At 45.4% G+C, this 16,306-nt stretch overlaps 1 protein-coding gene across 1 annotated transcript in view; it reads right to left on the bottom strand.

The window, feature by feature from the left end:
* The window catches only part of LOC112227157 (cAMP-specific 3',5'-cyclic phosphodiesterase 4B), a 123,062-nt gene that overhangs the window by 41,375 nt on the left and 65,381 nt on the right, over nt 1-16,306 (bottom strand). The window contains exons 4-7 of the mRNA XM_042307670.1: nt 4,265-4,465; nt 3,977-4,013; nt 3,776-3,843; nt 775-824 (exon numbers count right to left, since the gene is read on the bottom strand). Coding sequence (XP_042163604.1) covers nt 775-824; nt 3,776-3,843; nt 3,977-4,013; nt 4,265-4,465 — 356 coding nt within the window. The remainder of the gene's footprint in view (nt 1-774; nt 825-3,775; nt 3,844-3,976; nt 4,014-4,264; nt 4,466-16,306) is intronic.

A 16,306-nucleotide genomic window follows, 5' to 3' on the forward strand; every position in this document is an offset into this window, starting at 1 on the left:
TTTTAAATTAACATATACTTGAGCCAGTCTGGAGTGTTAGACGGGCAGCGTTTGCACTTTTGGAATGATTCCATTGGTTCCATTGAGCCAGGGAAGCTCAATGAAAACACACAGTGTTTGAAAGGAAAACGACTACAATTTGAACCCAGGTCTGGAGGGCAGCTTGTTTTTATAACCAGTGTCCATAACCAGTTACCCCGCCTTTTAGCACCAAATTACCCTGCCTTTTGGCACCAAATTACTCCACCATTTGGCACCAAATTACCCCGCCTTTTGGCACCAAATTACCCCGCATTTTGGCACAAAATCACCCTCCTTTTGGCACCAAATCACACTCCTTTTGGCACCAAATCCCCCTGCCTTTTGGCACCAAATCCCCCAGCCTTTTGGTACCAAATCACCCTGCCTTTTGGCACCAAATTACCCTTCTTTTGGCACCAAATCCCCCTGCCTTTTGGCACCAAATCCCCCTGCCTTTTGGCACCAAATCACCCTCCTTTTGGCACCATACACTTATGTTTCTGGTTTTCTGAGAAAAAAAAGTTGACAAATGTTCTATGACCACCTTCGTGTAATACCATGAGTATGTTTGAATGCTTATAGCAAGTCATAGAATGTGTACTCATCCTTTGAATGTGAATTCAAAATGAACTTAAAAAACTTCATTTCATCATTTCAGTGATTCCTCATTAACGTAATGTGACTACGGGGACAGGTTAAGTATACAGTGTTTGGAGTTTGAAACGTTGGAATGGGCATCATCAGAGAGCTCACCTGACTGACACACTCTGGTGACGGGAGGCTGGGGGCCAGCAGGTGATCTCCTAAACAGGGGGAGAGGAGGAGAGAAACACAGGATCTGGATTAAAAGGACTGCACACACACACACACACACACACACACACACGCACACACTTTGTCTCTCGCCCTCTTAAGTGTACACTTATTCTTAAATATTTACCTTGATGGTATCTGAATGGAGTTACTTATCACTCATTACTATGAGCTCTGAGGTAACCCTCATATCCACATGTCTGTGGTCAATATTGACTCATGGTCTGAAGGACATACAACAGTCAATGACCTGGGAGTCAAACTCTGCCTCTAAAACCTGATTATACTAGAATAGGTTTTAAAGGCAGAGTTTGACTCACAGGTCATTGTTTTCAACAGGTAATAGCTTAAGTATTGAGTATTTTAGGATTTAGTATTCATTGATACAATCACTTTGCCTTGCATACAGACAGTGGTTGTTTAAGACTCTTATCTTATTGTGTGTGAAGTTTTGAAATATATCTACCTGATATTACTGTGTGTATCTATACTGAACAAAATTATAAACGCAACATGTAAAGTGTTGGTCCCATCTTTCATGAGCGGAAATAAAAGATCGCAGAAATGTTCCAGATGCACAAAAAGCTTATTTCTCTCATTTTCTGCACAAATATGTTTACATCCCTGTTAGTGATCATTTCCCCTTTGCCAAGATAATCCATCCACCTGACAGGTGTGGCATATCAAGAAGCTGATTAAACAGCATGATCATTACACAGGTGCACCTTGTGCTGGGGACAATAAAAGGCCACTCTAAAATGTCACAAAACACAATGCCACAGATGTCTCAAGTTTTGAGGGAGTGTGCAATTGGCATGCCACCAGAGCTGTTGCCAGATAATTGAATGTTCAATTCTCTACCTTAATGTCATTTTATAGAATTTGGCAGTATATCCAACTGGCCTCACAACTGCAGAACACGTGTAACCATGCCAGCCTAGGACCTTCACATCCAGCTTCTTCACCTGCAGGATTGACTGAGACCAACCACAGCTGATTGAAACGGAGGAGTATTTATTTCTGCCCTTTTATGGGGGAAAATAACGTATTCTGATTGGCTGGGCCTTTGCCCTCCCAGGCCCACCCATGGCTGTGCCCCTGCCCGGTCATGTGAAATCCATAGACTAGGGCCTAATTAATGTATTTCAATTCACAGATTTCCTTATATGAGCTGTAACTCAGTAAAATCGTTGAAATTGATGCATTTATATAATTTTGTTCAGCATATCATACACTGCTCATACACACACTACAATATACACTGAGTGTACAAAACATTTGGAACACCTTCCTGATATTAAGTTGCACCCTCTTTTGCCCACTACCATACGCCGTTCAGAAGCACTTAAATATCCACCCTCTGAATGGCACACACACACAATCCATGTCTCAAGGCTTAAAACTCCTTCTTTAACCCGTCTCCTCCTCTTCATCTACACTGATTGAAGTGGATTTAACAGGTGACATCAATAAGGGATCATAGCTTCTTTCACCTGGATTCACCTGGTCAGTCTATGTCACGGAAAGAGCAGGTATTCCTAATGTTTTATACACACAGTGTATATACAGTAATATCATATCTGTCGATATGCTTTACCAATTCATACACATCATAACTACATGGATTTCAACATTACAAGTACAACAGTACACATGCTTGGCAGCGATACAAACTAAGACACGTTTTGTACAATCAATCCTCATTAAATAAATTAAGAAATAGCTTAAAGTAACACATTTTGTTCAATCATTCCTTGTAAAATAAGACATGGCTTGCATTACAACACAACGTATGGTGGTGTGGTGTCTGTGGTGTCTGTGGTGTCTGTGTTACAACATAAAGTATGGTGGTGTGGTGTCTGTGGTGTCTGTGGTGTCTGTGTTACAACATAAAGTATGGTGGTGTGGTGTCTGTGTTTCAACATAAAGTCGGTGTGGTGTCTGTGTTACAACATAAAGTATGGCGGTGTGGTGTCTGTGTTACAACAACATAAAGTCTGGTGGTGTGGTGTCTGTGTTACAACATAAAGTATGGTGATGTGGTGTCTGTGGTGTCTGTGTTACAACATAAAGTATGGCGGTGTGGTGTCTGTGTTTCAACATAAAGTGTGGTGGTGTGGTGTCTGTGTTTCAACATAAAGTGTGGTGGTGTGGTGTCTGTGTTTCAACATAAAGTGTGGTGATGTGGTGTCTGTGGTGTCTGTGTTACAACATAATGTCTGGTGGTGTGGTGTCTGTGTTACAACATAAAGTGTGGTGATGTGGTGTCTGTGTTACAACATAAAGTATGGTGGTGTGGGATGTCTGTGTTACAACATAAAGTATGGTGGTGTGGTGTCTGTGGTGTCTGTGTTACAACATAAAGTATGGTGGTGTGGTGTCTGTTACAACATAAAGTATGGTGGTGTGGTGTCTGTGTTACAACATAAAGTATGGTGATGTGGTGTCTGTGTTACAACATAACGTATGGTGGTGTGGTGTCTGTGGTACAACATAAAGTATGGTGGTGTGGTGTCTGTGGTGTCTGTGTTACAACATAAAGTATGGTGGTGTGGTGTCTGTGGTGTCTGTGTTACAACATAAAGTATGGTGGGGTTGTGTCTGTTACAACATAAAGTATGGTGGTGTGGTGTCTGTGGTGTCTGTGTTACAACATAAAGTATGGTGGGGTGGTGTCTGTTACAACATAAAGTATGGTGGTGTGGTGTCTGTGGTGTCTGTGTTACAACATAAAGTATGGTGGTGTGGTGTCTCAGCATGAAATCAACTGGACCCAAGTGCCACCTAGTGGTTGGCTGAAGCCTTAACACCCAAAAGGTTCATTCTGTGGCACACTGGTGACACCAAGTGACACGTGTTGGTGAAGTATTTACATTTTAGTACAGGTGCACAATCATACATCACACCCCTATGACAAAACAACAACTGTAGGAACACTTACTTGGCGGTACATTGTACATTGGTCAAGGTGGTAAAGTTGTTCCGTACCGTGCGGAGACTGGCAAGAACCTAAAGCCAGAGAACATCTAACGATCACTTACATGTGATCATTCCAAGGTCTTTCTTTATTTTAAATAATACAATCCATTACGTTTCCGAAAATGTATTTCCATGTAGAGTCACAAGTAGAGAATATATTTACCTGAGCAAAGGGGGTCACGATCAGGTCTTCTCCATGCCTGAAGAACAGAAATCAACATGGGATAAACAGTGATTCAAATAAAAAACCCTGAAAAATCCCTCAAAATAAATGTCTTTGCCAATAAAAGCCACAGGTTGGATAGTAATAAAATGTGATTACAACCAACCACTTTTCCCTGGGTTTCAACAGGGTTGAGTGATATGAGTGAGCTAAGCATATATGCATTGGAACAAGATGCAAAACTATTCCAATACAGTATATTTGTCAGGACGTGTCAAGCGGACTCACAGTTCTCCAACGATAGAGGAGTTCCGGGACAACTCGCGAGACTTGGGCGACAGGTCGTAGTCCGAGTCAGAGCGGTAGAGGAAGGACTCTCGGCGCTGCCCGTGGGCCCCCAGGTTGGGGTGCAGGACCAGGCCGGAGCCAGGGGACGCCTGGAGACCCGAGGGGCTGCAGCACGCAGACGGGCCATTCTCCACATCGAAGCTAGGACACGGGAGAAAGAGAAATAGACCTATTTTAGGCTTACACACAGCAGAGACTCACAGAGTAAAGTACTGTAAAATTGTCCAGTGGTAATTTGTCTTGGGTTACTTAACCAATCAGGTCAGGACAAAATACTAATTTAACCAATCAGGTCAGGACAAAATAATAACTGAACCAATCAGGTCAAGACAAAATAATGACTTAGCCAATCAGGCCAGGACAAAATAATGACTTAGCCAATCAGGCCAGGACAAAATAATGACTTAGCCAATCAGGTCATGACAAATGAGATTTCCAGTAGTCTGATCAGATAAATTGGCTGAGTTGTTCTATGGATCAAGGATCTTTTCACCACTACAGCATCCTTGTTGTGCCTATACCCTCTTAACAATATATGATATTTAAATAGCGCTTTTCAAGGACCCAAAAGTCTGTGAGGTAGAGCCATATACAGCATAACACTATTTATTCAATGGTCTGAGGATTCAGTTGTGGGGACTGGGGAGGCAGATGAATTACGGGGATTGTCCTTTGTGACTGGATGGACTCAACACCCATCTCAATATTTGCCCAGCAGCATTCACCCCCACCGGAATCCCTATGTTTAGGATTATCCATATCCCACGGAGGCATTTCCTACCCCCAACTCTCAGCAACCATGAGATCAGATCGACATAATGGATGTGAAATACAGTGCGTAAGAACACACACGTAGAAGCCCACCAACACACAAGCCTACGACCCGATGCACACTCAAAACCCACAGACACACGGCACATGCACAGACACGTCCACAGCACGCTCTTCATTTTACACTAAACCACAGCATGTTAGTACAGTACATCGGCTGTAAATGTGTAAAGTATTCAGATTCACATTGAAAACACACAGAGGTATACATTAGCTCAAATGTCCACCAACGTAGCTGATTTTTCCTTATTGTGCAAAGGGGATCCTGTCTGAAATAACACAATCAGGATTCATATTTTCCTGAAAATCTAACTAGTTTCAATACCGGGAATAATTCATATTTATCCCGAAGGTGTCCCGGGAAATACCGCAAAAATCGGAAGCGCCCATCTAAAGTGTTTAAAACAAAGATATGGTCACTACGCCAGGGTTGTCCTCAAATAAGAGGGGCGCTGCGCCACTATGAAAAGACTACAGAGCAAATCAAACGGACATTTAGTGATGATAGAGTAACTGTCTTTGAACGCCAATTACATTGTTGTGAATTGCGAAACAGGCTGTTCATAAAATCCCGAGGGTTATCATGTTCCTCAGTGAATTCAGCGCATTTCAGATGTAGGCTATTTCGAAAAACAGATCGTTGTCGAATCATACAAACTTTGTAAAAGCAGTCAAACAAAAGTCAAATGACCAAAGTTGCTAAACTTGCTAGAAAACCTCCAGCGAATTACAAAATATCTCTCATGAATAACGGGCAGATGAAGTGTGAACCTAGTTTAAATATAAAGGCATCTTAACGGGGAAAACACTGTTAAAATAAATATCCATATCTATTCTCTCATACAGTTTGTTGATCACCGAAGCTCTCGTATCCGCAGCAAGAAAGAGCCAGCCGAAAGAAGCGGGGAAAACGTTATAGCGGTTCGACATGAATAGGCAAGAGATGTGCTGCCTATGGATTACAGAATAAAGTTAGGAATTTTCATGCGAGCCCGGAGTCGGGAATTGGGGTTTCAGTGGGATAGGGGACTGGATATAAAATAGCCTAGGCTCTAGGACAGGAGAATATATCATTTTCCCTCATGCCTCTGAATTGTGACAAGAGATGACTATGTAGGGAATTGCTTAGGCCTATCAAATGTGTGACTGTCTGAAGAGTCACAATGACAGCTAAAAAGAGGCACACGTTATTTTATAGGCTATACGTGGGGGTTTCATGTAGGGTTTACTAACTGCATTCGGGTCTCATGTCCCTCAATTTCACACAAATCATCAAGGAACCCACCAGGTACAACCCTAACTCTGTAAACAAGGGCACCCTCATAGACGTCATCCTGACCAACTGGCCCTCCAAATACACCTCCGCTGTCTTCAACCAGGATCTCAGCGATCACTGCCTCATTGCCTGTATCCGCTACGGAGCCGCAGTCAAACGACCACCCCTCATCACTGTCAAACGCTCCCTAAAACACTTCTGTGAGCAGGCCTTTCTAATCGACCTGGCCCGGGTATCCTGGAAGGACATTGACCTCATCCCGTCAGTTGAGGATGCCTGGTCATTCTTTAAAAGTAACTTCCTTAACATTTTAGATAAGCATGCTCCGTTCAAAAAATGCAGAACTAAGAACAGATACAGTCCTTGGTTCACCCCAGACCTGACTGCCCTCGACCAGCACAAAAACATCCTGTGGCGGACTGCAATAGCATCGAATAGTCCCCGGGAAATGCAACTGTTCAGGGAAGTCCGGAACCAATACACGCAGTCAGTCAGGAAAGCTAAGGCCAGCTTCTTCAGGCAGAAGTTTGCATCCTGTAGCTCCAACTCCAAAAAGTTCTGGGACACTGAAGTCCATGGAGAACAAGAGCACCTCCTCCCAGCTGCCCACTGCACTGAGGCTAGGTAACACGGTCACCACCGATAAATCCATGATTATCGAAAACTTCAATAAGCATTTCTCAACGGCTGGCCATGCCTTCCGCCTGGCTACTCCAACCTCGGCCAACAGCTCTGCCCCCGGCAGCTCCTCGCCCAAGCCTCTCCAGGTTCTCCTTTACCCAAATCCAGATAGCAGATGTTCTGAAAGAGCTGCAAAACCTGGACCCGTACAAATCAGCTGGGCTTGACAATCTGGACCCCTATTTCTGAAACTTTCCGCCGCCATTGTCGCAACCCCTATTACCAGCCTGTTCAACCTCTCTTTCATATCGTCTGAGATCCCCAAGGATTGAAAGCTGCCGCAGTCATCCCCCTCTTCAAAGGGGAGACACCCTGGACCCAAACTGTTACAGACCTATATCCATCCTGCCCTGCCTATCTAAGGTCTTCGAAAGCCAAGTCAACAAACAGGTCACTGACCATCTCGAATCCCACCGTACCTTCTCCGCTGTGCAATCTGGTTTCCGAGCCGGTCACGGGTGCACCTCAGCAACACTCAAGGTACTAAACGATATCATAACCGCCATCGATAAAAGACAGTACTGTGCAGCCGTCTTCATTGACCTTGCCAAGGCTTTCGACTCTGTCAATCACCATATTCTTATCGGCAGACTCAGTAGCCTCGGTTTTTCGGATGACTGCCTTGCCTGGTTCACCAATTACTTTGCAGACAGAGTTCAGTGTGTCAAATCGGAGGGCATGCTGTCCGGTCCTCTGGCAGTCTCTATGGGGGTGCCACAGGGTTCAATTCTCGGGCCGACTCTTTTCTCTGTATATATCAATGATGTTGCTCTTGCTGCGGGCGATTCCCTGATCCACCTCTACGCAGACGACACCATTCTATATACTTTCGGCCCGTCATTGGACACTGTGCTATCTAACCTCCAAACAAGCTTCAATGCCATACAACACTCCTTCCGTGGCCTCCAACTGCTCTTAAACGCTAGTAAAACCAAATGCATGCTTTTCAACCGATCGCTGCCTGCACCCGCATGCCCGACTAGCATCACCACCCTGGATGGTTCCGACCTTGAATATGTGGACATCTATAAGTACCTAGGTGTCTGGCTAGACTGCAAACTCTCCTTCCAGACTCATATCAAACATCTCCAATCGAAAATCAAATCAAGAGTCGGCTTTCTATTCCGCAACAAAGCCTCCTTCACTCACGCCGCCAAGCTTACCCTAGTAAAACTGACTATCCTTCCGATCCTCGACTTCGGCGATGTCATCTACAAAATGGCTTCCAACACTCTACTCAGCAAACTGGATGCAGTCTATCACAGTGCCATCCGTTTTGTCACTAAAGCACCTTATACCACCCACCACTGCGACCTGTATGCTCTAGTCGGCTGGCCCTCGTTACATATTCGTCGCCAGACCCACTGGCTCCAGGTCATCTACAAGTCCATGCTAGGTAAAGCTCCGCCTTATCTCAGTTCACTGGTCACGATGGCAACACCCATCCGTAGCACGCGCTCCAGCAGGTGTATCTCACTGATCATCCCTAAAGCCAACACCTCATTTGGCCGCCTTTCGTTCCAGTACTCTGCTGCCTGTGACTGGAACGAATTGCAAAAATCGCTGAAGTTGGAGACTTTTATCTCCCTCACCAACTTCAAACATCAGCTATCTGAGCAGCTAACCGATCGCTGCTGCTGTACATAGTCTATTGGTAAATTGCCCACCCATTTTCACCTACCTCATCCCCATACTGTTTTTATTTATTTACTTGCTCTTTTGCACACCAATATCTCTACCTGTACATGACCATCTGATCATTTATCAGTCCAGTGTTAATCTGCAAAATTGTAATTATTCGCCTACCTCCTCATGCCTTTTGCACACATTGTATATAGACTCCCCCCTTTGTTTTCTACTGTGTTATTGACTTGTTAATTGTTTATTCCATGTGTAACTCTGTGTTGTCTGCTCACACTGCTATGCTTTATCTTGGCCAGGTCGCAGTTGCAAATGAGAACTTGTTCTCAACTGGCCTACCTGGTTAAATAAAGATGAAATAAAATAAAAAATAAAATGTGCAGTCCAGCAGTGGCAATTATGTGTGTGCTTTGCATTTATGGTGACTGTGTGAACTAAATACGCTAGGCTAAACGCTTACATGCTACAACCTGTCTGGATATTGTGCCATTTATTTATTTTTGCTAATCTGCAGCTGTGGATGTTTTTGTATTTTGTGGAATTGCATTAGATCTTGTCATTGAACATTTTTCAGGAAATGTGACGTTTTCCCGGGACAGTCCCAGGATCCCGGTTACCCTACAACACAACCATTCTACAAACTATCACACCTAGAAAAAATATGAAAGAGAGAAAATAAGAAAGTCACCTGGTAGTGGAGGAGGGGGCTTAATTAGGGACCTCGCTGAAGTCAAAGTGCACTCTGCTGCTGTGACAGATAGGAGACCTGGTGTACATTGTTTCCCCTGCACCTCCTCCTCCCTAAGGCACCTCCTCCCTCCTCCCTCTCCCCTACACCTCCTCCTCCCCAAGGCATCTCCTCCCTCTCCCCTACACCTCCTCCTTACTGAAGTCAAAGTGCACTCTGCCGCTGTGACAGATAGGAGACCTGGTTGTACATAATTTCCCCTGCACCTCCTCCTCCCTCATCATCATCTCACTGCTCCTCCTCCCTCTCCCCTGCGCCTCCTCCTCTCTCCATCATCATCTCCCCTGCTCCTCCTCCTCCTCCCTCCACACCCCTCCTCTGACCAGAAACACACTCTCACACCCCACTCACCACACACACTCCCCTCTGACCACACACACTCTCACGCCCCTCTGACCACACACACCACTCTGACCACATACACTCACAAAAACCCACCCTGCCACTGAGTGCCCTATCCCTGACCAGAGGCCAACTGTGTGATGGCACAAGATTGGCTTATTCAGAGGTAGATCTGGCTGGACTACAGAGGATAGACTGTCTCTTCTTCTGTTCCTGTAGTCAGTGCAGTCATCTGACTCTTGGTTCCACTGTGTGTCTAAATTGCATGACAGTATACAATGGAACGTTACACAGTTACTGGTATCACAAGCAAGACAGAGAGTGATTAAAAGAGAGAGAGAGAGAGAGAGAGAGAGTGCCAATAGTACGGAGAAAAAGTATGATGACGCTCCCCACCCCCTCCATAGTTGACGCTTGGTGTCAAGTATCAAAGGTGATAAGACGTGACATAGCAATCCTAGAAGTGATTAGACAGGGTCGTGTTTCTCCACCGGGGTCTCAAACTATCAGGCTGACACACTGCCTTTTTGTGGGCCCCATGATAACTGAAAGACTGACGTTGGCCCCCAGGTCATGAGATCCCTGCTTGAAACAAAATGTGTCCATCATTATGATACAGCAGTGGAAAAACAAGATGTTCTTCAGAAGGAAGGAGGGATTGAGGTACTCTGCAGTGTCCAACCAGAGAGGTTAAGTAGAGGGGAGTAGGGAGAGGGACAGGTTAGGAGACACTCAGTAAAGGGCCATGGGCCTTGGGTCAAGCACAGCCAAAGGGACTATTTTTATTAAACCCCAATGACCGGGTTAATTCAATGCAGTCGACTCCTGATAAATGCACATGGATAAATGCATTGCTATTCACCAGTCCCAATTCAAATAACGAACCCGAACCCAGTGCCTTCGACCGCTGCGCCACTCGGAAGGTAAGATTGAACAATGGAATACTACAGTACACACGCAAAAGACGACTGTCTGATGATTGTTGAATATGGCATAACATTAAGTAAAGAGGATTGTATAGCGCAAAGAGAGAAGTCCAGATTCATCTCTGTCCAGAATAAGAGCATAGCTTTTGAATGTGCCGCTTAAATATACAATCTGTTTCTATTAGCATTTCTACGGCTGTGACATGTGGTTGTCTCACCTAGCTATCTTAAGATGAACATACTAATTGTAAGTCGCTCTGGATAAGAACGTCTGCAAAATTACTTAAATGCAAAACATTTAAAGATGCACTATGCAGAAATCACTCCGCCATTTCCTGGTTGCAAAAACGTAAATAGTTAGACTCATTTCAGTTTGTGACAAAACAAGCAAGTATAGTAGAGTATCACTGAATCATCTAAACTGTTGTGAAATATATTTTCCATAACAAAAATATTGTATTTTCAGCTGTTTGAAGCTGGTGTACAAAACCCAAAGTAAAAGACGCAAAAACAAAACCTAAAACGGGAAGCATAGAAATGGCACACATAGAACAGATCTACCCCTTCTTAGACTTGCTTTCAATTAGAATGATAGATCTATAAGTCACATTTCTATAATAATAACAAGAACCAGATATGTGTTTCCTCCAAGAATGATGACAGACATGTTAATGAGCAAACCTGTATGATTTGTAGGCCAGGTTACAGATTCTGAGGTAATGGTTTCGGTTCACATTTCTCCTGGAACTGGTATATCCTCCTCCTGAGGCAAACATTGTTTCAACAGTTGGTCCCATTTCACATAATTACTTATCAATCGAGGAATAAGTTGCTTAAAAATGACTTTTTTTATAGCCTTTGTTCATGTCATTTTGGGGCCCCCATACTACACAATGACGTTGAGGAAGTGATTTGCTATTTGGGGTGTTTCTCAAAAACGTGAAATCCCAACAAAAAAAGTGTCTGGACCTATAACATCATAATATAACTGAATCCTATCTATAACATGCCATTTAAATCCAAAATAGAGATTTGGTTGTAAAGTAACTGTCCAGTGTCTCCAAATTTCTATTAAATATGACATATAATCTATTACAATATTAGTGAAATACCTTTCCATCCAAACGCTTTAATTGAACTACACTGCTCAAAAAAATAAAGGGAACACTTAAACAACACAATGTAACTCCAAGTCAATCACACTTCTGTGAAATCAAACTGTCCACTTAGGAAGCAACACTGATTGACAATAAATGTCACATGCTGTTGTGCAAATGGAATAGACAACAGGTGGAAATTACAGGCAATTAGCAAGACACCCCCAATAAAGGAGTGGTTCTGCAGGTGGTGACCACAGACCACTTCTCAGTTCCTATGCTTCCTGGCTGATGTTTTGGTCACTTTTGAATGCTGGCGGTGCTTTCACTCTAGTGGTAGCATGAGACGGAGTCTACAACCCCAACAAGTGGCTCAGGTAGTGCAGCTCATCCAGGATGGCACATCAATGCGAGCTGTGGCAAGGTTTGCTGTGTCTGTCCGCGTAGTGTCCAGAGCATGGAGGCGCTACCAGGAGACAGGCCAGTAACTCAGGAGACGTGGAGGAGGCCGTAGGAGGGCAACAACCCAGCAGCAGGACCGCTATCACCGCCTTTGTGCACGGAGGGGTAGGAGGAGCACTGCCAGAGCCCTGCAAAATGACCTCCAGCAGGCCACAAATGTGCATGTGTCTGCTCAAACGGTCAGAAACAGACTCCATGAGGGCCCGACATCCACAGGTGAAAGCAGGTTCACACTGAGCACGTGACAGACATGACAGAGTCTGGAGACGCCGTGGAGAACGTTCTGCTGCCTGCAACATCCTCCAGCATGACCGGTTTGGCGGTGGGTCAGTCATGGTGTGGGGTGGCATTTCTTTGGGACATCATGTCTCGCTCCATCCACCAACTCCACGTTGCACCACAGACTGTCCAGGAGTTGGCGGATGCTTTAGTCCAGGTCTGGGAGGAGATCCCTCAGTAGACCATCCGCCACCCATCAGGAGCATGCCCAGGCGTTGTAGGGAGGTCATACAGGAACGTGGAGGCCACACACACTACTGAGCCTCATTTTGACTTGTTTTAAGGACATTACATCCAAGTTGGATCAGCTTGTAGTGTGGTTTTCCACTTTAATTTTGAGTGTGACTCCAAATCTTATAACTTCCGGCGCCGACAGAGATGGCCGCCTCGCTTCGCGTTCCTAGGAAACTATGCAGTTTTTTGTTTTTTTACGTGTTATTTCTTACACTAGTACCCCAGGTCATCTTAGGTTTCATTACATACAGCCGAGAAGAACTACTGAATATAAGATCAGCGTCAACTCACCATCAGTACGACCAAGAATATGTTTTTCGCGATGCGGATCCTGTGTTCTGCCTTACAACCAGTGTGTGGATCACATGCAGCGACCCAAAAAAACGACTCAGAAAAAGAGGGAAACGAAGCGGTCTTCTGGTCAGACTCCGGAGACGGGCACATCGTGCACCACTCCCTAGCATTCTTCTTGCCAATGTCCAGTCTCTTGACAACAAGGTTGATGAAATCCGAGCAAGGGTAGCATTCCAGAGGGACATCAGAGACTGTAACGTTCTCTGCTTCACGGAAACATGGCTAACTGGAGAGACGCAATCCGAAGCGGTGCAGCCAGCGGGTTTCTCCACGCATCGCGCCGACAGAAACAAACATCTTTCTGGTAAGAAGACGGGCGGGGGCGTATGCCTTATGGCCAACGTGACATGGTGTGATGAAAGAAACATACAGGAACTCAAATCCTTCTGTTCACCTGATTTAGAATTCCTCACAATCAAATGTCGACCACATTATCTACCAAGAGAATTCTCTTCGATTATAATCACAGCCGTATATATCCCCCAAGCAGACACATCGATGGCTCTGAACAAACTTTATTTAACTCTCTGCAAACTGGAAACGATTTATCCGGAGGCTGCATTCATTGTAGCTGGGGATTTTAACAAGGCTAATCTGAAAACAAGACTCCCTAAATTTTATCAGCATATCGATTGCGCAACCAGGGGTGGAAAGACCCTGGATCATTGTTACTCTAACTTCCGCGACGCATATAAGGCCCTGCCCCGCCCCCTTTCGGAAAAGCTGACCACGACTCCATTTTGTTGATCCCTGCCTACAGACAGAAGCTAAAACAAGAAGCTCCCACACTGAGGTCTGTCCAACGCTGGTCCGACCAAGCTGACTCCACACTCCAAGACTGCTTCCATCACGTGGACTGGGAGATGTTTCGTATTGCGTCAGACAACAACATTGACGAATACGCTGATACGGTGTGCGAGTTCATTAGAACGTGCGTTGAAGATGTCGTTCCCATAGCAACGATTAAAACATTCCCTAACCAGAAACCGTGGATTGATGGCAGCATTCGTGTGAAACTGAAGGCGCGAACCACTGCTTTTAATCAGGGCAAGGTGTCTGGTAACATGACTGAATACATACAGTGCAGCTATTCCCTCCGCAAGGCTATCAAACAAGCTAAGCGCCAGTACAGAGACAAAATAGAATCTCAATTCAACGGCTCAGACACAAGAGGCATGTGGCAGGGTCTACAGTCAATCACGGACTACAGGAAGAAACCCAGCCCAGTCACGGACCAGGATGTCTTGCTCCCAGGCAGACTAAATAACTTTTTTGCCCGCTTTGAGGACAATACAGTGCCACTGACACGGCCTGCAACGAAAACATGCGGTCTTTCCTTCACTGCAGCCGAAGTGAGTAAGACATTTAAACGTGTTAACCCTCGCAAGGCTGCAGGCCCAGACGGCATCCCCAGCCGCGCCCTCAGAGCATGCGCAGACCAGCTGGCCGGTGTGTTTACGGACATATTCAATCAATCCCTATACCAGTCTGCTGTTCCCACATGCTTCAAGAGGGCCACCATTGTTCCTGTTCCCAAGAAAGCTAAGGTAACTGAGCTAAACGACTACCGCCCCGTAGCACTCACATCCGTCATCATGAAGTGCTTTGAGAGACTAGTCAAGGACCATATCACCTCCACCCTACCTGACACCCTTGACCCACTCCAATTTGCTTACCGCCCAAATAGGTCCACAGACGATGCAATCTCAACCACACTGCACACTGCCCTAACCCATCTGGACAAGAGGAATACCTATGTGAGAATGCTGTTCATCGACTACAGCTCGGCATTCAACACCATAGTACCCTCCAAGCTCGTCATCAAGCTCGAGACCCTGGGTCTCGACCCCAGCCCTGTGCAACTGGGTACTGGACTTCCTGACGGGCCGCCCCCAGGTGGTGAGGGTAGGCAACAACATCTCCTCCCCGCTGATCCTCAACACTGGGGCCCCACAAGGGTGCGTTCTGAGCCCTCTCCTGTACTCCCTGTTCACCCACGACTGCGTGGCCATGCACGCCTCCAACTCAATCATCAAGTTTGCGGACGACACAACAGTGGTAGGCTTGATTACCAACAACGACGAGACGGCCTACAGGGAGGAGGTGAGGGCCCTCGGAGTGTGGTGTCAGGAAAATAACCTCACACTCAACGTCAACAAAACTAAGGAGATGATTGTGGACTTCAGGAAACAGCAGAGGGAACACCCCCCATCCACATCGATGGAACAGTAGTGGAGAGGGTAGCAAGTTTTAAGTTCCTCGGCATACACATCACAGACAAACTGAACTGGTCCACTCACACAGACAGCATCGTGAGGAAGGCGCAGCAGCGCCTCTTCAACCTCAGGAGGCTGAAGAAATTCGGCTTGTCACCAAAAGCACTCACAAACTTCTACAGATGCACAATCGAGAGCATCCTGGCGGGCTGTATCACCGCCTGGTATGGCAACTGCACCGCCCTCAACCGTAAGGCTCTCCAGAGGGTAGTGAGGTCTGCACAACGCATCACCGGGGGCAAACTACCTGCCCTCCAGGACACCTACACCACCCGATGCTACAGGAAGGCCATAAAGATCATCAAGGACATCAACCACCCGAGCCACTGCCTGTTCACCCCGCTGTCATCCAGAAGGCGAGGTCAGTACAGGTGCATCAAAGCTGGGACCGAGAGACTGAAAAACAGCTTCTATCTCAAGGCCATCAGACTGTTAAACAGCCACCACTAACATTGAGTGGCTACTGCCAACACACTGTCAATGACACTGACTCTACTCCAGCCACTTTAATCATGGGAATTGATGGGAAATGATGTAAATATATCACTAGCCACTTTAAACAATGCTACCTTATATAATGTTACTTACCCTACATTATTCATCTCATATGCATACGTTGATACTGTACTCTATATCATCGACTGCATCCTTATGTAATACATGTATCACTAGCCACTTTAACTATGCCACTTGGTTTACATACTCATCTCATATGTATATACTGTACTCGATATCATCTACTGTATCTTGCCTATGCTGCTCTGTACCATCACTCATTCATATATCCTTATGTACATATTCTTTATCCCCTTACACTGTGTATAAGACAGTAGTT

Source organism: Oncorhynchus tshawytscha, linkage group LG28 (assembly GCF_018296145.1).
Source record: "Oncorhynchus tshawytscha isolate Ot180627B linkage group LG28, Otsh_v2.0, whole genome shotgun sequence".
Taxonomy (NCBI): Eukaryota; Metazoa; Chordata; class Actinopteri; order Salmoniformes; family Salmonidae; genus Oncorhynchus; species Oncorhynchus tshawytscha.